We start from the raw sequence: 27,118 nt of genomic DNA, 5'->3' as shown, positions 1-27,118 counted from the left end.
TTTTTTTACGTTGACGGTTTCACGGGAGTAGTTGTAGTCTTCATACCGGACGGAGAGCCTGTCCCGGGTAAAAAAAAATAAAAAAATAAAAAAAGAAAAGCGGTTGGGATTGTCTTAGGCTTTTGTAGCAGGAGTTTGGGAGAAAAACTGCCCTGGGCGGTAGAATATTTCCTCGGAAAGTGAACCAAAAAGCTGTCACCATGCCGGTTTTTCACACGAAGACGATAGAAAGTATCCTGGAGCCGGTGGCTCAGCAGATATCCCATCTGGTGATCATGCACGAAGAAGGTGAAGTTGACGGAAAGGGTATCCCAGATCTGTCGGCGCCGGTGGCTGCCGTGCAGGCGGCTGTCAGCAATCTTGTTCGGGTGAGTAACTTTCTCCCTTTTTTAATACAAACGTGTCTAAAGTGAGGCTGAGCTCGCTCGGTGGGTACCTGTCGCTTTGTCCCACGCCGTTCACTCTCAATGTAACTCGACTCAAATGTTGAAATTTAGGAATGTGACTACAGCCGGCTCTGTCCTATTTGTTTTAATGGCACAGAAGATCGGTGCATGCAAACAAAGTTTCTTTATAAGTTTTTTTTTTTGTTTGTTTGTTTGTTTTTTTGACTTGGGGCAAAGGGCAGTGACGCCCTTTTCCCCTTGAAAATATGCCCTGCCTCCTCTATCGGTGACTGCCGGAGCTTGACGTAGGCACCGCTGCGATGTGTGAGGCAGGTACAGGACCGAGCTACAGTGAATTACTGTTTTATATATATATATATAATCAGGTCACTCCACCTACAATAACAGTCTTTGAATAGTTCCGTCAATTAGAGTCTTAAATTAGCCTTTGATATTGATATGTTCGTTTCCTCCGTTGTCCCAATGACTTATTGTGCCTTGCACCAGGCTATCTTTTGCATCTAAAACGGACCAACAGTGTAGTTGTGCAGTCTGTAGACTACAATGGGACAGTTACAGAAACGATTGATACTTCTGTGAGCTTTCGAGGCACTGCTGATGTGATGAAACGAAATTCAAAAGGGCAAGGAAGCACAGTTAAACCTCCACCAAGGCTGTGACAAAATGTTAATTTGCAAGTGAATGTGGTTGTTAAACTGCAGTCTGTGACCCATCAGATCTTATGATCCGATGAGAAATCTCAGCTGTAATTCATTGTGCTTCTTTTTCTTTTTTTTTTTTACTCTGGTCACAATTTTAATCTCATTGCAGTCAACAAAAAAATGTGACCCCATAATGTTTGAATGGATCTTACAGTTTGCTGTTAGCTGTGACTGAAGAAATGTATTGTCATTAGTTAATACTTTAGTGTTTTCTGCGTAATACTTTGCCAGCAAAACTGTTTCAAAGTTTATTTTCCCTCATACTTTTCTCCTTCTTGTCCAAGAGTCTGATTGCTCAGATATTCTCAGCAAACACACAACATGCATACAAATGAACATTTTGGCAAACATGACCCAAGTATTTTCATTCTAATAAGTGCAATGTGTCCTGATACAAGTTCAAACGATTCTGTCAAAAAGTATTTTTGATGAATCTGTACCTCAAACTAATCATTTGTTTTCAGTGGGTGTCCATCGTGTTTTTTTTCCACCCACACAGTCATTAAAATATCTTTGGGCCTATTAATTATGTCTTTCCCAACTGTCTTTTGAAAACGTTAAATTACATGCACCCATTTGACCAGATGCAACCGTGGTTTCAAGTATATTTAGGATCAAAAAGGATCTTGCCTCAATGGTGCTCCTCGGAGCCACATTGTAACTATCATGGCAACAAGAGTCGGAAACGACAATGTCATTTCCTTAAATTTGATCCTGACGCACAAACCGATACATGGCGAGTTTGATGCAGAGGAAACAAGGAGATATGAGGAGGCTGTCGGATATTGTGGCTCGTAAATAGAGGAAGGCACGCAGGCTAAATTAAGGCAGACGTGGTCCCTGTGTTATTTACTCAGTCTAGTTAAGCCCAGGGCCGCTGCCAGTTGTTGAGTGATAAATTTGGACAATGACTCTGGCATCAGCGAAGGAACGTTTTATTTAATAGGATTTCTTAACTTTAATCCCACAATGAATCTATTATGTTTTATGGTCCTTATCCATATCAGGCTGGTTCACTTCATTCTGTGCCTTTGTTTTTCATTAATGCTCACTCTGAAACTACAGGTCTGTACTCTCATTGTTTCCATTATTTAAACGTATACACCAAAGTTCCTTCCTCTGCGGGACACTATAGAGAGGTGTTTAGATGGTGGGTGTCATGTTTACATTTGATGTCATATTTTGACAGAAGGCCCTCCCTACCAAATAGTTGGATAACGGTTTACAAATACTATCGTCTGCATGTAATAGTTAACGGAGTTGTGAAAGGCTTATTATAGATACGTGCGATGATCTGTCCTTATAAGGCATTATAATGATGATGATGATGATGATGATGATGTGTGTAAGAAAAATTACACACGTTGCCTCTTAAATTAGAGGGATAGAGCTAAAGAGTTTAAAAGAGTTCAAGTGTGCACAGCAAAACATAGCTGAGAGCTTTTTCAAAACATGAACACGATAGTGCTTGAAGTCCCATTAGAGCTGCATTTCTACCGAAGGAACTTATTCCAGGGACAAGGAACCCTTTGAGGAAACCCGGTTCTTCTAAAGGCTTGATTCTACTGGAACCGGCTGCATTGAGTTCTGCCTCCATCACGGCCGCCAGAGCTGATCGCTCCAGTTCTACATAATGTGTTTGATTCCACCAGCATGTTTCAAAAGTGTTCCTGAATAGTGTCGTCTATTTTTGACGTAAGAAGCATCAAACTGCACAGAGCAGATAAGCCGGACAGGAAGTCAGACACAGGATAGAGATCTTCATAATGAAACCCACAGTGCAGACTTTCAATATCACATTACATTACTTATATTAACGTCTACCCCCCTTTGTCTTTCAAGTAGGAGAAGAATTGCGTTCTCTTCACTGTACCTGAAGTAGAGATGTTGTTAACCGACATTTTTTTTTTAAATTCTGTCAGTGCAGACCAGTTGGTTTTTTTTTGTGTTTTCGTGCTTGGACACAACAACATGAGGTTGTAGAAGAAACATTTCGACCGACGGACCGTCGATGCCCAGGTTGTATTTGTATGCCACGTCAGTGGAATCTCTGCCGTGTCACACTCCAGTCCAGTAGGGGGCGGTAACGCACCTATAAGCTGGTTTGCAAACCATGATTAAAACTCAGAAGGAGAACCCGCCTCAGTGGAGTAATTTGCCTAATCTTCGTTGGTTTTTTTAGACCACTGTGGAAATGCAGAAAACAAAGGGCTGAAGGAACCTCAGTGTTCCTTGAAAAGTTCTGAGGACCTGGGTGGTAACGCAGCTCACAACTAAATATCTTGGAGTGATATGATCCAGGCTCTATGGACATTCTGAATTGTGATCAGATGTTTCCAACAGTGGCATGAATGAATACGTTGGTGTATAATTATTTCCAGTTGCTGTGGCAACATAACAACATGGACAGTGTTATGAGATCATTGAAGTTAAAGATCAGATGTAATTTTCTTCTGGTTTCACTCCCTTGAGTCATACCGCAAAGCTTAAATGAGACAACAAACCCACTGTGTAGCTCTTATCTTTTACCTTTTCATTGTCCAGCTTCAGATTATTTTTTGTAAACTATTATATATTATTATATTATATAATGTATAATGCGATAATGTAATTGTAAATTCTTAATTTTTCCACGTGTTGTAAATCAGTTAAAGTGAGTCCACACAAACATCAAACTGGGGAGTAAATGCCTGTCAAGGGAAGGATCATCCTCAGAAAGGGAAAGGGATAAGGTTTAGTAGCATTTCTTTAGGCATTGTCAGGGTGGGGCTGTGTCAAAGAAAAGCTATTTACCTCATTGTCTATGTTTCCTAAAAAAACCCACATGTTAAACAGGCTTCCTCCTTCATGAATTCCGTCCAAGATCTCTGGAGCCAGAAGCCTAAATACAGCTGATCAAGGTGGATTCGGGATGACCTGAAAACCTTGACAGGAAGTGGGCTGCAAATGATTATACCTTTCGAATGCCATATTCGGGTAGTTGCGTCAGATTTCTTTCCATTTCCAAACAAAAAAAGGAAGCCGAGCTTCCAGGAGGTTATTATAGGATGCTTGAACCTGTCTGAGGCGATCAGCTGCAAAATGTGTAGACCTTTAAATTATTAATTTGAAAAGGCCTAATCGCATTATTCCAGATGCATGGAGATAAAAGTGCGACCCAGACCCGGTATTGTAAGTGCAACATGACCACAAACTGTTGTGAGTCATATATGTTTCTTCAACCAGACCCTTCAGTTGGGCTCAGCCTCTTTAATTTGTTGTTCCTGATTGAGACAATGAGCCCAACCTCAATTAACAATGAATGTGAGGAATGTGAAGAATTCCCAACAGGCCGGAGTGTATCCTTGTCCGGAGGGGGGGGGGGGGGGGGGGGGGTTGGGATAGTCCTTTGAATGAGCGACTTTACTTGGATATTGAAAAAGAGACAATCAATTAACAACAAGAGAAAAGTCTGTGTTCACACCGGAGAACGGTTTGCTTCTTCTCTTTCTGACCCACAAAGCATGTCTTTGCCTACAGGATGTGGCTAACTACAGTGGCTAACTGGTCTGTTTGGAATAAAGTGTGTTCAGTGCTTGTGCAATAAGCAAAACTTGTGCTTATTGCACAAATGACTGTTGCAATGGTGACATAAAGTAGAGGAAGAACTACCTTTGCAGCACAGATGAAACACCAAACGTTTCCTCTGTCCCTTCATGCCAAGTGTGATGCTTTTGTCTCACACCTTGTTTGACGATGTGGTTCTTCAAATCTTTTGAATCTTAACAGCCCTCATGCATCTGAAAATAAACTTTGCATTGTATGTGAAAGTTGAATTGCAATTGTTTATATTTTATCTCAAGTTATTCTGAAAATTTAAATATTTTCCTACTGGGATAAATGGAAGAACAGCTTGTCTGTGACAGCAGTTAACCTTTAGATTTGGCAAAGCAGACTTTTTTTTTATGTAAGGCCTGTTGTACTTCATTATTTTTATAGCTCCTTTTAACTGGCCTGGGATAAAAAAAGAAAAAAAAAGAAGGAATGTCAGTGATGTAGAGCTCTGGAATGGATAATTAAGGGTTTTTCTTCCTGTTTGCACAGGTCACATGACTTAGAGATATGCAGATCCCTCAATGGTAGAACAGTTGCTGTTTATAAAAAAATAAAATAAAGATAAAATCCTCCTTCTTATGCAAAGTTACAAAACACCTCTGTGCTTTATGCAACAGCAAAACAAATGCAGTCATTTGAAGGTTGACTCGGTATTAGTCTTGCGTTGTGAGGTATCTGATAAGTATGACCACCTAGTTTTTGTCCATTCTGCACAAATAATCTGCAACACATGTGGGAGTCTTCAACAACTTCTTAAAAGTCTTTCAACTTTAAGAGAAACTCAGCAGATGCAACATGAGGAAGCGTTTCACGAGTTTTTAAATACTGAACTGTGGTTTGATCAGTATTTGATGTGAATAATCATTTCAATTACCTGTTTATGTAGTCCTTTACAGATGGGAAACAGATATGTTCATTAACTAAAGTGCTTTAAAGGCATACAAAAGAAACCGCTTCCTAGTACCTGGCGCTCAAGCTTCCTGCAATTTGTCAAGGAAAACCAGTTCAAGCTGCTCACTATTGATTCTGTCATTTTGGCAACAATACGAGGACGATAATCTGAAAGGTTTTGCAAAGTCTCCATAGAAAAGTTTGAATCTGGTCTACACAGAAATGCATTGTTGCATTATGGATTCATACTGCACCTGCAGTCTTCTTGGTTGTTTTTTTTTAATGTTTGTCTGATGGAAATTTGTGGGATAAGGGGGAGGTGGAGGAGTGCAGAGCTGAAGAGGAAATGCAGGAAGCCAAGACAGGAAGACCCGGCAGCTGACGGACCCACTCAGAACAAGAGTGTGAGGCAGCGAAGGGAAACCCCTCTCCCTCTGCGATGGGGTGTTTATGGCTGCAGGCCATAACGAAGGATACAATGCACCAGGGCTGTGACTTCTTCCAGAAAAGAAATCAAGTTGAAATAATTGACAACAATCACAAATTTAGTTCCAATGTAACCCTTGTTTTATTTTATAAAGGCTGCAATAAGTATTACTTATCCTGATCCAGTGCTTTGCATTGGAAACGGTGCCAGTACTCTAAACCAGAAACTTAGCATGCATCTGCAGGATTTTAAAGGACATATAATGTATAAGAAGTAATCAAGAGTTTTTTGTCTTTTTTCAGGTCTCGTTTCAACTGAAATATATCACAAACAATGGCAAGAAAAAAAAGTATGTGAAGACGGTGGATTTTACTTGTTTTTCTGACTTTATTGGTCAAAAAAATGCGACTGGATCTTTATCTGAGTCACAAGTACACACTGTGCTTCAGTTCATAACACACAAACAAATCTTTTGTGTTTTTATTGATCACACCGTTTAAACGGTCTCAGTGCTGGTGAAAGAAATATTTGAACCCCTTGGATTTAATAACGGGTCAAACCACATTGAGCAGCAGTAAACTGAAGCAAATGCTGCTGGTAGTTGCGGATCAAATCTTTTAAAATAAGATAAAGATAAAGTTTTACAACGCCCAACTAGAGATTTGGACTATTCCTTCTTACAGAAGCTCCACTCTTTGGATGTTTCATGTCTGGGCAGCTCCAAAAGGTGGATTTTGTTTGCGTGACGTACTTCCAGTAGATTTACTTTCATGTTGACGTTGCTGTTCTGCTGCATCACTCAAGTTCTAATGACTTTTAGTTTAATTTAGTTCATGTTGGTATACACACAATTAAACATTAGTTTGATTTGTCCACAACATATTTTAGCTGGAGTGTTGGCAAGCTTCAGACACACTGTTTTTTTTCTTCCGTTTACCTCTGGTGCTCTGGCATAGACACCGTGCCTGGTCAATGATTTAGTTTTGATAAACTCATGACCAGAAATGTGAACCAGCTCCAGCAACCTATTTAAACCCATTTAAACCCATAGATAGTATATCAAAATCGGACTTCAAACTCATTGCTTCTTAGATGTTTGCTAGTTTCCTTCATTTTGCAGTAGCGTGTATCTACTGCATGTTTGGGTTAAGGACTTTAGTTTCCGATCAGATAATTATTGTTTCCCCATGTTCAAATAATATTTTAAATACAAACACTTAGTCCTGCAATGCACGGAAGGATTTAAATCCACCAGAAAATGACAGTTAGGTTACTTTCTATACAATGAATCACCTCAATTGTTGGCGTGATGTGACGTTGCCCGCTTCCTCCTCCTCCACCCTCCTCCTCCTCCTCTTCCTCCACCCTCCTTAAATGTGGTACACGTCATGCATTACTATCTCTGCTTCTTTCAGCAGTCCTGGAAAATGACAGCTCACTTATGACTAGCCCAGTATTGACTCATTCTTCTTTTGAAGAGGAGCATTCACACTGACCAGGGCCGCTCCCCTGTAACACTGCACGAGCTGCGAGGCTCCTGCGACATGAGATAGATAGTTGTGATCTGCTTTATTCTCTCTGGCTGCACGGCCTGGTTTGCCACGGATGAGCAGGCCATTTGATTTGTGACTTTCATCGCCTTGGACACACCATGTGTAGCTACTTCCTCAAGCAAATTAATAAACCATGTTTGACACCACTTGACAGATGCATAGAAAGGCGCTGACCTTCAGTGCAACCTCTGTGCCGCCCCCTCCGAAGTCATTATTAGTCAAAGCCATCTGATATCTTTGAACGCAGCACTTGCCGGTTCTGAGAGTATTGATCAAAGGTAGCTAATGGAGTGCAGTGCAATCAAATTCGCATCAGATCGCAGTGTAAAGCCGCCTAGTGGGATCCAGTGTCCTGCACTGTGAGGAACTGTACCTCCACGGAGGATGAAATGCAGTTTATTTTCTAGAATGCTGTTAAGGGCAGCGGTGCCAGAATTTAGCCATCATAGATCTTTGTAGTCACCATGACTAACACAGCATTGTGCTAAAACTGCCCAACACGTGAAAGGCAGGCCGTGTCTTGGCAGCCTTGAGGCTTTCAGAGTGGCCTTTCTTCTCCAGGCGGAGCGATGGGCAACCGTCAACAAAGCCGAGTCTGTTCTAAAGAAGCAGCCACTTTATCAAGCTGCTTCACAACGCAGGGTTTCCACCCAGCGCTCTCGGGTGGTAAAAGGAGTGCCAGTGTTTCCACTCCAGACACGAATGGTAAACGAGTGACTGACAGACAGCGTTGGGATGGCTTCTCAGAAGAAGACGACACTGACTCAAGGAAAGATTTTTTTTTAAAAAGAAGGTGGAAGTGAACAGCTGCCCTTCTTTAAAGTGGTTTACTGGAATCTATTCAGGGAACAGAGTATTTGTGTCATGGTTTGGGTTGTGTGTCTCAGCTATGATTAAGAACGAGTTGGAACTGGACACCCTCATGTCATCTCTTCATCTTTTCCCCATTGCACCTGTCTTCACTGTCATTTGTCATATAAAATATCAAAAAGTAATGCATTTATGAAATAATATTTGAGATAATGGACAGAAAACTAGTTATTAATCATCAAATAAAGATACTAAACATAAACTCCTTCCAGATTCATTCATTTAATGATTGTTTTTTTTTTTTTCAGTTTTATATCATTATAAATTGATTAGCTTTGTGCTTTGTGTTCGAGCTGTTGTTCACACAAGCATTGCAATGTATAGATGCTGTCCTGGAATCTGGGAACTAGATGTGGGCATTTTCACTTCCCTAAACTATTCCTCTTTTAATTCAAGCAGACAGATCAAGAGTTAGATCATATCAAAATGAAGCCCATGTGTCAAACTTGGTCACCGTCTGTATCACGAGAATGTGATCCAAAATCATGACAGAGGCTCAGAATAGAAGGCCGGCCATCTCGAACTGCTTGACAACACCAGCTATAAACTCAGTTCTATTTTTACCGCAAATTGTTTGGATCGCTGGTGCAGACCGTTTTTGAACATGGGACAACAGGAAGTGGCTCAAATGGGGGAGGAAGAAAAGAAAAGCAGCGATGACCTGTTGAATACAGTACAGAGAGCCTCTAATCTGCCTGGTTTCAGAGGCTGCTGCATGACTCTTTGGTGGGGGGGCGGGGGGAGGTATATGACTCAGTGCTCGTTAAATGCAGCTCACACTCAGATTCTGGCCCTCCACATTTTTGTCCCATAAAGCAATCACTCTGCCTCTTCTCCGTTTTTCAGATTAGGTCATGTCTAAACTTGACTTGATCTCGTATAAATATTACTGTTTGTCTTAAGAATTCTCTGCTGCGAATGGGTTTTGCTGTTGTATAAATTACACATCATGGAAACATAACTTTACGCAAAGATAAAAAAGGGAATACTGTCCTCCAGGAAAATCTGGCCCCCAAATCAAAAATATTCCTTTTAAAGAGAAACTGTGTTCTAACCCAAAACATAGTTGAATGGGACAGGACAGCTTTGGTTGTTGTTGGGGGGAGGGGGGGGGGGCATTTGCACGTTGTGGCTTGGCTCAAAGATGGACAACCTCCTCTGCTAAGCTTTAGGTTTAGTTTGGCATAACCTTTGGCCCTAATTTACAACCACTCAGTTATTCAAGAGTCCCAGAGGTCCAGTGAAAAGAGAGTGAGGAGATGCATGTCTGCCTCCACGTCAGCTCATCTGGACTGGCTCTGCTACTGCCTGTATTCAGGCACGTTGACAAGATCTCTGGAAATGCTCACAGTACCTTTAAGACTGCATCCTAAATAACCAAAATTAAGCCACAATAAAAAAAAAAATGTCTTATCATCCCCAGTAGGGCTGCTTCCTTATTTTACTTAATGATTTGCAATTCACAATTCCCCCTAATTTGACATCTTTATATGGTTTTGTCTGATATCCTGTCCAAAATCCAAAGAAGAATATGACTAATCAGCTGATTGTTTTATAATCCATTTCTACCTTGTTTCATCTCTGATCATTTGCCTGACGGGTACACGAGCGTTGAAGTTCAGCACGGGGGAGACATGTTGAAGATGTTATATGTTGCTAAATTATGTGCGACAGTGAGGTAATCACGAGGTCACGCACAATTTAGCGGCATATAACATTTTCAACATGGTGTTTATTTGAGTTAAAACAGTAAAATGTCAAAGAAATCGTTCCCCTCTTGAGTGGTGATGCTGCTTATTTAACCTGGCCCGTGTGATCCAATGCCCCGGCATGAACACATGTGATCTCTCATCCACGGCAGCTCAACGTGGGTGAGTTGTCTCCCTCCGGAGCTGAGGTCATGGTGGGGGGAGGTGAGTCATTTTGGCATTTGAGGGAGAGGAGGCGTTCAGCTGCTTTACGCATTATAACCGCGCTCGGGCCTGGCGTCCCCCCAGCAGCTGCCTGGTTGAAATAATGGTTCTCCAGACGAGTAACAGGACATCATTCTGGAAAACTGCATGATTAGAGACAAAACTCCCTCAAGGGGGAAAGTTGTGGTAACGGAGTTGCTGCTCATGCATGTGACATGCTATTGAAGTATAAAATGCGCTCAAGTTGCAGAAAAGCTTCGGGATAGATCTAAACTTTAAACATTACTGATCCAGTAGAACTGGAACAGTCTTGTGAAACATGGAGCTGGAGCTTTAAGTGTTGACTGATGCAAATCCTCATGATTGATGAAGCAGTTGTTAGGGCTGAGGCTGGGGTTTCTGGGTGTGTCTAAATGTGATAGTCACTTATGAAGGAAGAGCATGTAGCACCTTCTAATAGCAGTCTGAAATTATTATTTTTTTTGACCTGGTGTATGATGTCATCTAATAAACAGATTCAGGCTTTTGTTATAAACTAGTAGATTGCAATGTCCTTGTCAAAATCTAACCTTAGTTTTTATTCATGGCCAGTGCCCCAAGGGAGAAGATAATGGATGAGATGGAGGCAAAGGACACTGAATTAATTATACTACTACACCACAGAGTGCATTATCACACTTATACCAACGCGACTTAACAAAGGGACTCTGTGTTTTAAAAGTTTATTTTCAAAATAGCCCAAATTAAATTAGAGAGCAAGCTCTAGTCCTTCTGTGTATATAATTACTGCACTGGATTGTCACTGATTTAGAACGGTGGTTACACTGTTGAACATCTGACCTACATATAAAGTATTTGAGTGGTAACTAAGACCGCCTACCCTACCAGAAAAGAATGTTTCCTGTGGACATAAGAAACAGTATTTCTCAACATTACTCAGCAGTATCATCAGCAGACAATTCTCTAATGAGGCATCTATGAGACCTAGCAAGTACTTGTATGTTAGACATGAGCTGAAGTCTGATCCAACTGCATTGTTGACTCACCGAGCCGAGATGTGCAAGCATGTGATTGGAATGTCCTTCAAACCAATCCAGACAAACAAACAAAAAAAAAGGCGAATGTATCTGAACAATATTGTCATCTAAAACCTTTTACAGTAACTACCGCAAGAAGGCGTTGCATTGTCTTGCATCCAAACAATCTCCGGGTTTCCGTGTTGTCACTGTGTCCACCATGTGGTTTCCTGCCACAATTTTCTCTCGTCTTCCCATGATTCTCAATTTTGTAAAGTGAGCGTGACTGTGCAACATCTGTGTTGACATTGTAATATATCAATGAACTGTACGGGGTCCACTCCCAGACCTTTGCTCAGTGCATGCTGGGACAAGCTTCGGCCCCTTATCACCCTAAAATAAATAATTCAAAGAAAAAAAAAAAAAAGTCGGTTTGATACTCACGGGATATGTCACACGGAGGAGCTGCTTTAGAACGCAGGTTACCACTTAATGACCCTGTGCCCACTGTTGATTAAATTGTTACATCATTAAATGGAAAATTACATTCGTATGACTTCTGTTATCAATGAATAATTCCACAGGAATCTCAAATTAATAATTACCAGGGTAAAATGTGGTACAACACTGCTGGGAAAACCTTTTTCCTGAAATTACTTTTTTCTCCCGTGATTGTGTATTTAGCTTCTTTTTTTTTTTTTTTTTGCCTGTTTGCCTTGTTTCATTAAACCATGGATTATTTATGTTTACTCAGGCAATATCTGTGTTTTCCAGGTGGGAAAAGAGACTGTGCAAACCACAGAAGACCAGATCATGAAAAGGGACATGCCTCCGGCTTTTATCAAGTAAGCACAAGAGGATTTCTCGAACTCCTCTGATTCATGTATCTCAAATGTATCTTGATGAAATAACACTCCCTCTGCAGTACGTGGAACCCACTATCCTCTTTTTGGATCTCTTTCTCTCTTTATCTGTTGCAGTAATGGCTGGTTGTAACCAGGCAAAGGTCAGACATGGCATGTTAAGTGCCTCAGAGTCTTGCCCTGGTGTAACATAAATACTTTTTGATCCGGGAGGAGTTCCTTTACTCACCAGGAGCGGGGCTACAAGCTCGTAAAAGTCATCATTAGAGTCGCTGGCTGCTGCTTTTTGTTTTTGGCGACACAAAAAAAAAAAACATGCACATTGAAATAAAAAGGAGAGCTGTCCATATTAAATGGATTTGTTCCCTTAGCTTACTTGACATCACCTAAATCATTCTTTCGCCGATCGCCATTGCATGACAGACTGCAGTTAAGGGGGGGGTGAAGGAGAGTCCTGGGAGCCCCCCAGGTCAAGGATGAAAGGCATTGGCAGGCACAGGTCATCGGGCTCAACACATTTGGCGCCTCAAAGTCACTTCGTCACCCTGTCGTCATCCATCAGCACATCTGCTGGAATGCATCTCCTTCACTAAATATAGTGTCTGCCGGGGTCCGGTTTATGCATGGCTCTTTCTCTCTAGTGCACGCTGAAGGACACTGCTGGCTCGCTCTGCAAAGGCGCGCACACACACACGCACACGCACACACACACACACACGCACACACACACACACACACACACACACATGGGTCAGCCTCGATGTCATGCACATACATTAGCCTTTATCTTTCAGGAGACTTGATCCTTTAGAAAAATGGAAACTGAGCCCTTCTTGTTTGGCCCCTCCGCAACGCCTAAAATGTGGAAAGTAGCAATAATGTTCTCTTGTTACCCGGGCAACCGTTGGCCTGGAGGCAAAAGTGGAAAGCCAGTATACTGTGGGAACCGAAATACGTGTCGTTGGCCTGCTGCCTGTTTCTGTAAAGAATGGCTGCTGAGGTATTCTGCAGGTGGCATTGTATGACACTGAATCAAATGGCTGAGCCTGCAGTTCTTGCTGCCCTGGTGTTCACCGAGTACATCACACCCAGGAGGCAACTATCAATCATTTACGTTTCTTTGTCAGCAGGGGTTAGATTGGGCCAAAGCCAGTCAAAGCAGAGCGCCACCTCTCGAGGCCCGAATCACATTGTGTGGAAGCAAGTTAACGTCCCCGTCATGAGATAGAAAGTCAAAATCGAGCCATTTTTATTTCTGCAGCACATTTTCCTCGTTGCATCATCAGTCCAACATATGACACGAGTTAATTTTTAACCAGCCCCAGACTTGCTTTTCCTCATGCTCTGTTCAAAAGAAATAATTCAAAAAGTGAAAAGGCCCGTCCTTTTTTTCAAGAACGAGCTTTCTTCCAGAGTTTTCAGTTGCATCTTATGAGCCCGAGGACCCGGAGAAAATCGACTTAGTGAGGCAAAGAATGAACCTTCAAGCTAAATTCATTACACTGTTTCTTCAGGACGGTAACGGTACAACAACACATTCGGTGCCCTGTGAAACCATCATGGTGTTTGAATAAGACTTAGACTTGGGCTTTATTAATCCCACAGTGGGGAAATACAGTTATTACAGCAGCAAAGAAACACAAAAAACACAATAAAACCAAATTTACAAATATGTATATGTAAAGTAAGATCAATTTTTTAATTTATTTGGAATAACTTCCAAAATAAATCTTTATATCCCTTAAAATTTGTCCAAAAAAATAAATAAAATCATCTAAATGTATTATAGAATTACTCCTGTGAATGTATTTCACAGTCAGTTTGCTATATATATATATCTAAATCACTGATATTTGGAGAAGACAACAATAGGAACTTCTGATTCTGACGGAATAATGTCCGTATAAAGATATAATAATTACTGTCCTTTTTGTATTGGTCTACACACAATCTGCTCCCCTTCCATCTTACTACACGTCTAGCTTGTAGTCGAGGGTGCAAGCTGCTGCACGTAGTGCCGAGATGACTAAGCACAGCAAGCTGTTTGCATGACGCGTGAGCTCCCTGTAATGGTTGTGAAATTTAGACCTCGGATTTCTCATCCGATACATCTTTTCAACTGAAATCTATTTCTGTCACGTGTGCATTGCTTTTACAGTTAGATCTAAGCAGGATGCAGAAGTGTAGAAAGGACCTTCCAGTTCCTTATTCTTAATTTCATGTCATTTAGACCATTTCAGCTGGTATTTGCACTCCATTGGTTTCACAGCAGCATTTGCTTGAAATGTGTGAAAAGCATGTAAAAAGAATAAACGAAACAAAGTCATGTTTACACAGCAGCTGCTGTACGTTATGGCTAGCTGTACCCCTTGCTGCAGGCAGTTTGCTGTTTCCACTTGTAGTGTCCATCTGGCTTGTTAAGGGCTTTGAATCATCAGCATGACTTGTTTCGTGGATTTGTACTAAAACGGGTCTTCCAATCAACCCTCTTCTACTTTCCACAGAGTGGAGAATGCGTGCACCAAGCTGGTACAGGCTGCCTCTATGCTGAAAGCCGACCCATACTCCGTTCCTGCTCGGGATTACCTCATCGATGGCTCCCGGGGCATCCTGTCTGGGACCTCGGATCTGCTCCTGACCTTTGATGAAGCCGAGGTATTTACGCGCTCTCCCTATTTTATTTGTAAAATTTTGTTAACCAGCAGATTTCCCTTTCAGAGCTTCAGTTTATTTCAGCACACCTCATTTGTGCAGCAATTTCCTGCGTCACACCGGATGCGGTTGTGTCGCTAATGTCCGAGAAACATATGGATATGATGATGGTTTAGTGACACTCTCGCTCACTCCTGCCTTGGTGCTGTGGAGTCGATCTGAGCTGGAAGGCCTTCAATGACTTGTTTATGGCCACTTCAGCGTGGCAGAGGACGGCAGTCACCGGCTAGGATGGTATCCATTCCTGCCTTCCTCTGGGGTACTCTTAAGGCCTATAAAAACGACAGAGAGGTGGCTAAATATACTGCATGTCGGCGGAACTCTCCGTATTTCTTACAGAAACACTTCTTAAATCTTGAAGCAGGCAGAAAGATCATCTATCAGGCCAGTCCTTCTTTTCCTCTCGGGGACGGAGAGTGAAATCAAAAAGTTGCAGATCAGCAAACGTCAGGCATCCTGGGACTGTCCTGCAGCAGTCAGCAGGAGTCCTCAGTCAGCAGTGCCATCATGTTTTCCAATGCAGCTCAGGGATCACTCTGTATAAAGCTGGAGCGAAGCAGGACAAAGAGGTTGGAATGCCAGCAGGCAGCATTATCAGAGTGTAATTAGAGGGAATGTGAAGGGGGAGGATGGGTGTATGTGTGTGTGTGTGTGTGTGGAGGGGGGGGGGGGGGGTTTGCATAATCCCTTTTCTCGGGGACTGCAACGTTGTTTTTGAATCATCTTTTGTTGTTGTTTTATCCTATCATTATCGCAGGTCCGCAAAATAATCCGTGTGTGCAAAGGCATCCTGGAGTATCTGACCGTGGCCGAGGTGGTGGAGTCGATGGAGGACTTGATCACGTACACAAAGAACCTGGGACCAGGTCAGTCAGTCGAGACGCCGTCAAGTCGAGACTTGCCACTACGATCATTTTGCTCTCCTGGTTGGCACATTCACAAGGACACATTTTTGCTTTTTACTATGTAAGCATCAATATGTTTGTGTCAGTTATCCAAGAAGTTCCTAAATTCTCTACATAAGCTGAAGAGGCAATACTGCAACGTGAAAATATTCTATTACACGTGAAAGCCCGGTTTATAAAATCTTATTTAAGGCAAGACACTTTTGGAAGTTGCATATATCAGATGTAAAGTATACAAAATTAAACTACATAAATCTGAAACCAGAATAAATACTCAAGTAGAGTCATCTTAAAGTTACACTTAAAATACAATATTTGACTAAATGTAACAGTTTGGTTTTTTTGCGTCTCTGTTTTGTTGTCTGTGTTCAGGTATGACGAAGATGGCGAAGATGATAGACGAGCGGCAGCAAGAGCTCACGCATCAGGAGCACCGCGTGATGCTGGTCAACTCGATGAACACGGTCAAAGAGCTGCTGCCCATCCTCATCTCGGGTAATCACGCTTTACTTTCGCGTAGATCAGATTCCTACATACTGCACAGCAGCACGGGAGTATTATTATTATTATTATTATTATTATTATTATTATTATTATTATTATTATTATTATTCAGACTGCTAAATTGCTTATTGTCGACTTCTGTTTTGTATTTCAGGTATCAAAATCTTTGTGACGACCAAGACATCTGGCAGCCAGGGTGTGGAAGAGGCCTTGAAGAACCGCAACTTCACTTTCGAGAAGATGAGTGCCGAGATAAACGAGATCATCAGAGTGCTGCAGCTCACTTCCTGGGACGAGGACGCTTGGGCCAACAAGGTGCGTACGATATACGTCTTTTCCTTCAGTTTGTTCTACGACCGTGAAACTCACCTGAACGCTCCATTACTGCACTGCCCGCTGAATATACATTTCTCTTCAAACTTTTTTTTTTTGTGCTTTCTTTATTGAAAATAAATACAAGCAATGTTTTTAAAAGCAATAACCGAGTTTTGTCCATCACCCACTTTGCTCTCATACAATTCCTGAATGTCCTGCAGGAGGACAGTTTATGAAGTGATGATATCCTCATTTGGTGTGTTTTTTTTTCTTTTTTTTTTCTCCCTTTTGTAACTAGCCATTCGCTTTGTCTCATCAGGATGACCTCATTTAAATTTTGACAGGTGTGATCAATGCTTTTGCTATATTTTAAGTGTATACCAATACTTTAACCGACTGTACGTCTCGATGTATCTGGTTATTCAGTCCGATTCTTTGATGTTTTTCAGCTTTGCACGTTCTTTTTCTTTCCATGTACAGAGTCTCTTTCTTGTCCCGCTTCAACCTTTGTTGACACTGTTTTCTTTTTTTGTTGCTCTCATTTGGTACGTCTGGTTGAATGTTTGTATTTATGTGGTTCTTCCTTTCTTTGTGCCGTTTTCTTTCTCCTTTCACCCCCTGTAGAAGGTAAGCCCTTAACTCTGTCGCACCGTGGTTGTGCAGCAGCATGTCTGACAGATGAGTGTGCTGTCTTGTGCTTTGTGGTGCCATTGTGTGCTTCTCGGTAGTCAGGCAGTTATGAGGTGAAATTAGTAAATAATGGGTTGGAGAATTTTTTTGTACTACCAGTGGAATGGTGTTTATGGATTTTAGAGTTAAGCAGGTTGAATTGCTGATTTATGCAGTGTTTTTTGTTTGTTTTTTTCTTCAGATATTTTGGATTTCTTTTGCGCCATAACACGACATTGTATCAAAATCTGTGTGCCCCCTCCAAGGTCATTTAAACCTTGCAGTATCCTCGTCCTTAGCTGGTTGACTTATCGATTGACCTGACTCGGGCGGTATTGATTTCGGTGTCGTTAAGGAGAAATGTTTGAGTGTTCATCTCTTCTTGCCATGAACATCAGGTTTCTCCTGACGGAGGGGAGCACACAGAAAACCTGATATGGATTTTATTTTTGTATGAATGGCTAATTTTCTGTTATAATCCAACACATGTGGCCTAGTTTGCTAACAAATCTTTATACCCATGAACACTAACCCCAATACCATGAACCACACCATGTCTAATTTTTGAATATAACCAGTCTGTGTGTTTGAATATAGGCCGTAATCATTAATATCTGTTAAAAAAAAAATCCTTTATCTTTCAGTCTTTCACTTTACTGACAGTTTTTATTCACAGACACACACACACACACAGACACCCACAGACACACACACACACACACACACACACACACACACACACACACACACAGGTTGTTACTACAGAGCAGCAGCTGTATGTGGAGCGTGTTCGCACAATAAACTAACACCCGCTCAACTTCAACTCACACCTTTGTACTTCCTGTTTTTTTCACACTCCCAGCTATTCAAACAACTGAGCTTTGTACGCTTTTATTTTGACAAGGCGATTATTGTGAGGATTTTAGGCTCATTCTGTGATAAATCATTTGTTCTCACTCAGCTTGATGTGCTTTGAAACTCTGGTTTTAACACCGATGAAGATTCAGGCCTCATTAGGAAGAACTTTTGTTTTCTGAACTTCTTTTCTTGCACTACAAATAATAAGCATAACGTAACCACTCATTCATCCGATCGACTGATCTGATTGTGACTCATGTGGTATCTTGCTTTGCTTCATGTCCAACAGGACTCTGCTTTGTTTTGAAGACTTAGGCAATGAGACGGCTCATTGTCGTGTCAGTCGCTGTTGGATAGACTGTTGTATTTCTATCTGCTCTGATTGAGATACAATGGAGAATCGTTTGGCTTTCATAACATGACACGCTCTTTATTTACAATGGAAAAGAGTGATACAGCATGCTCTACGTGGATGTGCCCGACAGATGTGAGCGATGCTGCACATAGATTGTACTGAATGTTTCTTTTACTGAAATACCCTCAACAGTGGGGTTTGATCATGACAACGAACAGAGCCTGGTGATTTACTAAACCAAGTACCTGTGACTGAGGAAAAAGACACTCTAAGCTCACTTTCAATGAGTTATGACCTCATTTTTAATTTCTATAATTGTGACATACAGGACTTATTATTTACAGAAATATCTATCTGTGGAATTAACCTCGTCTCTAAAAAACATGTCATGTTAAATAGAAGCTGTGTATACAGTATGATTAAAAGCATCGATCATCTCTTTTTTTTTTTTCTTTGGTTTCATTGATTCCCTTTAAGATATTCATTCATTGTGCTCTTTCAAACCCAAAGGACACAGAGGCCATGAAGAGGGCTCTGGGCCTGATTGATTCAAAGATAGCTCAGGCTAAGAACTGGCTGAGGGATCCAAACGCTCAACCAGGTACTAAACATCCTCGTCCTCCACTTTAAACTATTCTGCTGCTAATCACGTCCTCAGGCTGATGACCCACTTGAATTTGTGACATTATTGGTGTGGCTGACTGCAGTGTGTTTTGCTTCCAGGGGACGCGGGCGAGCAGGCCATCCGGCAGATCCTCGACGAAGCTGGTAAAGTCGGTGAACTGTGTGCAGGGAAGGAGCGCAGAGATATCTTGGGTACGGCCAAGACCCTGGGCCAGATGACCGACCAGGTGTCTGAGATGAGGGCCAGGTACAGTCCACACTTTAAACGGCGTCACTCTGCGTTTCTGTGTCTCATCTGAGGCCAGACGCTCTCCTTCGTGTTTCACACAGTGCATTTCTATCATTAGATAGTCCTGCCTTCCGTTACTGTAGTTTTCTTAGATTGTGTAATTACATTTACACCAGTTGTTTTATTAATAAATGCTTCTTTCACACTGTAGTTTCATTTTACATCCCTAAAGGGGATGCGTAAAGCGGTAAGTATAGCGGGTTTATAAGTGTGTAAGAGTGGAAGTCACACCCCTCTGATAGGAAATGTGATTGTCACCAGAGACCATGAGTCACGCTACATTAAACACAGCTGTCTGGTATCAATCCATAATCTGCTTTAACCCCTGCTTCTGTGACTGTTTGATGTCTCAGATTTTCTGCAAATAGAGGCATTAAGTTAGGAAGTACTATTGTTAAACAAGAGGCCCATTAGGCGTAAGCTTCAGAGTATACAAACATGTAGATTAGTGAGCCAGCAGATGTGGCCTTTAAAGGCATAGTGACACTGGAGTTAATGGCATCTCTTGGTGTTTTTCTTTGCCCATCCCAGAGGTCAAGGAGCATCCCCAGCCGCTATGCAGAAGGCCCAGCAGGTTTCCCAGGGGCTCGACGTGCTCAAGGGCAAGGTGGAAAATGCTGCTCGTAAACTGGAGGCCATGACGAACTCCAAGCAGGCCATCGCCAAAAGGATTGATGCTGCACAGGTGTGGTCTTTAACACTTACATGACAGCTCACCGAGTATGTATTTAGACCTCTTAATCCGAGCATTTGATGCCGTTTTGAAATGGGTTTCATCCATCCGCAGAACTGGCTGGCAGACCCTAACGGCAGCCCGGAGGGAGAGGAGAATGTCAAGGCCCTGTTCACCGAGGCCAAAAAGATTGCAGACATGTGCGAGGACCCCAAAGAAAGAGATGACATACTGCGCTCTATTGGAGAGATCGCCGCCATGACTGCCAAGCTGTCTGATCTCAGAAGGCAGTAAGTTAATAACTGCCCGAACTATGACACCGATTTATGCCGAGTTTGTTTTTCTGAGTTCAAGCCTGAGATCGTCTCCCTAACCCCAGTAGTCTGCTTTCACTCTTTTTTTTTTTTTCTTTTTTTCTTTTTTTTACTGTTGTTCAGATGACTTCATTCAACACTTGATTCATTTCAGTGCTGTCATCGTCAGAGCTGCACTGTTTACCTCTGTTGCCAGGAAACGGTAACAGCGTTGCAGGAAGTGGTTATCAACATAAGCTTCAAAATATTTCTCTGCCCACAGATCAAGAAGAAATTTATCTCTACCCCCACACCACAAAAATACAACAAAAGATCTTATCATTTAATGCTCACATGGCTTTTCTTCCCGTGGGAGAACAGATTGTATACTATAGATCAACTGGAACTGTTTTCACTTCACCGTGTACGGTGGAATATTGATTTTAGGTCAGCACCTGGGATTGTAAAAAGCGTTCATATGACCACCTATGTAGGGTAAACTGCTCCAGATGTTGATTTAAGCTGGCGGTCTGTAAAACTGACTGATCGTCCCACAGACTTCATTTCAGCCATATCTCTACGGATAAATGAAGTTGGTATTTTTTGATTCTTTACAGGGGTAAAGGTGACACGCCGGAGGCCAGAGCTTTGGCAAAACAGATCGCGACAGCCCTGCAGAACCTGCAGTCCAAGACCAACAAAGCCGTGGCCAACAGCAGGCCTGCAAAGGCAGCTGTTCACTTGGAAGGAAAGATCGAGCAGGCGCAGCGCTGGATCGACAACCCCACCGTGGATGACAGCGGTGTGGGTGAGTCTGGCTCCCGTCCTCCCCAACTTCCTTGTCTCTGAGTGGCTCTGCGACGCTCCCTCACATTCCTTCCACCGCTCCTGTGGCTGAATTGCGGACTGTGACATGTTGCTGTCTACTGTACTCGACATACCACAACGCTCTCCCAGTCCTGTTTTGTTATTATCTGGGTTTTTTTTGGCATCTCTGCACTTAAACCTGGAGAACATTGCATGTTGACCAACTTCAACAGTGTCGTGAACAAGCACGCTTTCTAGTTAACTAGTCCTGGAACCGGAGTTGAAATCTCCCCTAAATCATTCATGTCATTCCTCTTGTGTGAAACGTTCTGCGGTTCAAGATTTCATTTCAGGATTTCATTTAAAATTGAAGATCTTTAGTTTTTCTAATATTTTGTTGTGCAAAACTTCCTGTTGGAAGACGCTGCTTTGTGCATCTTGAATATTTTTTTTTTTGGTCAATCTTTATGCACCCCGATGTAATAACGGCAAAATGTTTGATGTTAATCTTCACGTGTAAATACATATATATTTTTTTTTTAGGCCAGGCTGCTATCCGCGGCCTGGTGGCGGAGGGCCGCAGGCTGGCCAACGCTCTGCCAGCCCCGTACAGGCAGGAGCTGATGGGTAAGTGCGAGCAGGTGGAGCAGCTCATGGCCCAGCTGGCCGACCTGGCTGCCCGCGGTGAAGGGGACTCCCCTCAGGCACGTGCTGTGGCCCAGCAGCTCCAGGAAGCCTTGAAAGTAAGACGGCTCAAGCTCTACAATCAATCTCATTCAGACTCGTATGCTTCGCTGTAATGGGTCAGGATTCAAACACGGACAAACAACCCCCTCTGCTGGTTACTAGTGGTTACTACAAGTAGTATTTCCATGATAGGAAAATATAAAATAAACACAGAGGAAGATCCTGCTGTCAGAATTAAATATGATTTGAATGAATAGAAATTTCACATCTACAACTTTGTTCTGCTTTCAGAATAGTTGAAAGAAAACATTACACAGATGGAGAAACTCAAAAATATATATTTATATTGCTGTAAAAAGTTATTCCCTAAAATTCTTCTTGGTTCTCTAAAATGTCGTCCAAACTCAATAAAAACTCTGTAGCAACAACAGTAAACGACAGCGAGTAAGAAAAAATATCAAAACATTTCTTGGCTAATGCATCTCAAATGTAATTTTTTTTTAAAGAAAGTTTTCTCTGATTAGATCACTTTTAAGTGAATATATTTGGGTTTTTGTTGCTCGGACAAAGAAAATACTGAAGAAGCCCCTTTGGCCTTTTCAAAATTGTGATTGACATTTTGTTTTGGAAGTTCATAGCCTTAACAATTAGTCCCCCCCCCCAAAAAAAATCAATACCGTAATCTACAATAACCATTCATCTTCTAAAATGTACTTAATCAGAGGGTGGTGAAGCTCATAAAAGAACACATCTGTATTTGTAGTCTCGGTAAGACTTAAATGAAGGTGCTGGCTGGTTGTAACATCCGTTTGTTCTCCTCTCAGGACCTGAAAGGAAAGATGCAGGAAGCGATGACTCAGGAGGTGTCCGACATCTTCAGCGACACAACCACCCCCATCAAGCTACTGGCGGTGGCTGCGACTGCCCCCCTCGACTCCCCCAACAGAGACGAGGTCAGTGGTACAGTCACTCCGCACCTCGCTGTGATCTCACTGCAATGAGGCCTCCTTCAGGGGGTATATTGTGCGTCTCGGCGGGGTGCCGTATTAGTTCCAGCAAGCCTTTTGAATAATTGTTATATTTGATCGTGTGTAGGTCTTTGAGGAAAGAGCTGCCAACTTTGAGAGCCACGCCAATAAGCTTGGCACCACAGCAGAGAAGGCTGCTGCTGTTGGCACTGCTAACAAGAGCACAGTGGAGGGAATCCAGGCGGCCGTCAAGTCAACAAGAGACTTAACACCACAAGTATGTCATGGTTGAGTGTTTCTGTTTTTGTTCGTGTCTGCCCTCCACTCTGAATCGCAAGCCCCGGAGGTTTAGGCATTTTTCACTTCTTCAGCCGAGTCTTTCGCAGTTTTCCGTGGACTTGGAATTAATGACTGGGATTGTTTTTTAGGTGGTATCCGCTGCTCGTATTCTGCTGAGAAACCCCGGCAACCAAGCTGCGTATGAGCATTTTGAAACCATGAAGAATCAGTGGATCGACAACGTGGAGAAAATGACGGGTAAGGTGACACCCAGATCCTGATCACAGGTGAGCACTGCTTCGTACGCCCCAGTCTAATTCCCCCGTGGCTCATTGCGGATGTTTAGGTTTGGTGGACGAGGCCATAGACACCAAATCTCTGCTGGATGCGTCGGAGGAGGCCATAAAGAAGGACCTGGATAAGTGCCGTGTGGCCATGGCCAATCACCAGCCGCAGATGCTGGTAGCCGGTGCCACCAGCATCGCCCGCAGAGCCAACCGTATCCTCCTGGTGGCGAAACGAGAGGTGGAAAACTCGGAGGATCCTAAATTCAGGGAGGTGGTGAAGGCTGCATCCGATGAACTGAGCCAGACAATTTCTCCGATGGTAATGGACGCTAAGGCCGTCGCTGGAAACATCCAGGATCCGAGTAAGTCGGCGTTGCCAACAGGTTCTTGGATATTGTTTTATGTGTAAGTTGAATCTCGTGAGTGGTGATGTGTTTGTTTTCATTGACAGGCCTTCAGAAGGGCTTCCTGGACTCGGGTTATAAGATTCTTGGTGCCGTGGCAAAAGTCAGGGAGGCCTTTCAGCCTCAAGAGCCAGACTTCCCACCACCTCCTCCTGAACTGGATCAGCTTAGTGTAAGTCCACCGATGAGCACAACTTCCAATTTGGCAAATGCACCGAAACTTCTGTGTTTGAGTGTCCAAAACAAGATGTGCATTTTATACTGCCAAACCTTAATGACTTTGACTTGCCCCTCTAGCTCAACGATGAAGCAGCACCTCCAAAGCCTCCTCTTCCGGAGGGCGAGGTTCCTCCCCCCAGGCCTCCTCCCCCAGAGGAGAAAGATGAGGAGTTCCCCGAGCAGAAGGCCGGTGACATGGTCAACGAGCCCATTATGGTGGCAGCCAGGCAGCTTCACGATGAAGCCCGCAAATGGTCCAGCAAAGTAAGTCGACACCACAAACACCAGGGACGTCACCATACCACCAACGTTAGTACCACTGAACTTCTATATGGCAAGTTCTCCCAATAAAACCGAGTGCTCACTAGATTTTTGGCATTTTTACACCGATACCCCGGGGGGGTGCTGATGTATCCGTTTTCATGGCGCTCCTCGTAAACACATTTAAAGGACATTCACATTAAAAAGCCCTTTCTTTCAGATTGATCATTTTCCTGTCGTACATTCTAGGGAAATGACATCATCGGCGCTGCCAAACGAATGGCCTTGCTCATGGCAGAGATGTCCCGTCTGGTGCGTGGAGGCAGTGGAAACAAGCGCGCCCTCATCCAGTGCGCTAAGGACATCGCAAAGGCTTCCGATGAAGTCACGCGGCTGGCCAAGGAGGTGGCCAAGCAGTGCACTGACAAACGTATCCGGACCAACCTGCTCCAGGTCAGTTCGACCATCGTCATCAGATGGCTGAACGGTGGCTTCTTTCTATGGACACACGCCGGATGTTGTTATTTCGGTACGTTATTTTTTTTTTTATTTTTCTTTTACCTCCTCTGACTTTCTGCCCTCGTTTCAGGTGTGTGAGCGCATTCCCACCATCAGCACTCAGCTCAAAATCCTGTCCACTGTCAAGGCCACCATGTTGGGTCGTACCAACATCAGCGAAGAGGAGTCGGAGCAGGTGAGTCCCTCTTTTGAATGTGCCAGATCATTGGATTCCCAGTATATATATATACATATATATATATATATTTTTTAAAAACAGTCTTTGGGATCATGAAAGTCTCCCTCATCATCGTCTCTATTTTAATTCCTTCTGTGGCAGGCGACTGAGATGTTGGTCCACAATGCTCAGAACTTGATGCAATCTGTGAAGGAGACGGTCAGGGAGGCCGAGGCAGCTTCCATTAAGATCCGGACAGACGCAGGTTTCACCCTCCACTGGGTCAGAAAGACCCCCTGGTACCAGTAAGAGAAGGGCTATTGTTCCTCTGCTTCTTGCTGGTCCTGTCCAGCTGTCCAGGAGGACATCGAATGGACAGATATAAGCTTTATCAGAGCTACGATATCAGTGTCCCGCATCCTACTATGGGCAAAGCCTCTCTATTAGTCCCACGTCCTGTCTGTAACCGTCGCTGTTCTGGTAGAATGTAATCGATGGGACTATCAGTGCGAGCTATGGGTTAGAATTTTACTGGGGATGTTCTTTTTCTTTTTTTTTTTTTTTTTTCTAAAGTGTGTAAAAATATGTTTCAAAGCTTATTTTGACAAATCCCAGGAATATATATATTTTGATCAGAGGTTAGATTTCATATAATGTAAGGGCAATTGTTTCTGGTTCCTTGTCAACCATTTTCTCGAGAGACATTTTTATACCTTTATACTGACCATTTTATCATCACTATCGTTTCATTCACTTTTGCTCGGACAAGCACACGTACTTGAGGAGTTGTTACAAGTCCAGTGTAGGCCTGCGCTCGGCACACGCAAAACATATTCAAAACACATGTCTGTTTACACTAGCCTGTATTACGACAAGTGAAAGTGAATCACTGCTGTTGTTTCACATAATGTAATGCAGTTGTAGCAGCCTTTGCTTTCGTCAAGAGTTCTGCCAAAGACGTTCGACCACGACCTTTTGAAAGTATAGTTGTCATTCTTCGGTCAGCAACACGCATTCGACTTTAAGGGCTATTTTTTTTTTTTTTTTTTTTTTTTCACGAGCTAAATCAAAAACAAACTTAAAATTTCTATTCACAGCAGGTAAAGTTTGCATTTGACCGATTCAGTTCAAATCTAGCAAAAGTATTCTTTATGTTTCACATGTTGCATTGAGATTACATGTAACGAACAGGCTTGTGCTGCACGATGAGGCCTCGTAGCCAAAAACAATTACTCTAATTTCCCCAGCGAGCCAACAAAGTTTAGTCTTCTTTAGAGAGAAGCAATCTTGCCTGCTGTGTTTTTTCTTTTTCTTTTTCGTAATCACTGCACACAGTTGTATGTCTCATTTTTGTTGTTGTTGTGCACAATCATTTCTTCTTTGCGATATATAAATTGCACACCTCTCTTAGGGTAGTCAAGGGAATGACCAGAGTTTAGAGATGAAGCACAGTGTCTGCAGCCGGTTAAATCTTCAGTTTGTTTTCTCACGTTTGTCTCAACATGTCTCGATACACTAAAAAAAAAAATAAATAAACGGCTGCTTTTTGCGGCAACAGCAATGCAAACTTTAAAAACACCTGAAGACTGTTGGTGTGTCCTTTTTAACGTATCCGATGCCAACTGATGTGCCTTGAGAAATAAATTTTATTTGCAATTGATACAGTTTTCATTTTAAGATGTTTTCTATCGTTTGTACAAGGTTATCATGGTATTGATTTGTTCAAAACACTTAGTTGCACATGATTGTTCTTTAGAGTTACACCCGATTCATGACTTTTACTTCGAGTCAAATTATGCTCTATGCAAACCCTGAAAAGGTTTTTTTTTTTTTTTTTTCTTATAATTATGCAACTTAGTTGGTTTTAAATGGGCCTGAACATCATTTTGCTTAGGCATTGTTCACAATTTTGTAATAAAGCATTTTATAGCACTTGGAGGTGTGTTCGCTTTATACTTTCTGTTCTTCTCAAAGACCAATGCGTGTGCTTTAAGTCAGCTGAATTTCTTTGGTTTTTTTTTGTTTTTAATCAAACTACACATTGTGCTTCATGTCCCGTCACTGTCGAGTAAACCCCGTAAGTGCAGCTCACACGAGA

At 42.4% G+C, this 27,118-nt stretch overlaps 1 protein-coding gene across 1 annotated transcript; it reads left to right on the top strand.

The window, feature by feature from the left end:
* On the top strand, nucleotides 1-26,956 carry LOC138201897 (vinculin). The gene is made up of 21 exons (XM_069155448.1): nucleotides 1-368; nucleotides 12,147-12,217; nucleotides 14,740-14,890; nucleotides 15,705-15,813; nucleotides 16,225-16,347; nucleotides 16,511-16,671; nucleotides 19,064-19,154; nucleotides 19,277-19,424; nucleotides 19,998-20,151; nucleotides 20,254-20,429; nucleotides 21,050-21,240; nucleotides 21,783-21,982; nucleotides 22,751-22,879; nucleotides 23,022-23,171; nucleotides 23,323-23,431; nucleotides 23,520-23,822; nucleotides 23,912-24,036; nucleotides 24,162-24,347; nucleotides 24,594-24,797; nucleotides 24,934-25,038; nucleotides 25,183-26,956. Exons 1-21 carry the CDS (start codon nucleotides 201-203, stop codon nucleotides 25,327-25,329), a joined length of 3,201 nt encoding a protein of 1,066 aa, XP_069011549.1. The 5' UTR covers nucleotides 1-200; the 3' UTR covers nucleotides 25,330-26,956.
* Nucleotides 26,957-27,118: the final 162 nt, after the last annotated feature.

This window comes from Embiotoca jacksoni, unplaced genomic scaffold, assembly GCF_022577435.1.
Source record: "Embiotoca jacksoni isolate LCO1_2020_lvr unplaced genomic scaffold, fEmbJac1.0.p SCAF_20, whole genome shotgun sequence".
Classification (NCBI taxonomy): Eukaryota; Metazoa; Chordata; class Actinopteri; family Embiotocidae; genus Embiotoca; species Embiotoca jacksoni.
Note: the sequence above shows the minus strand (reverse complement) of the source record. Positions and strands in the feature narration are given on the sequence as shown.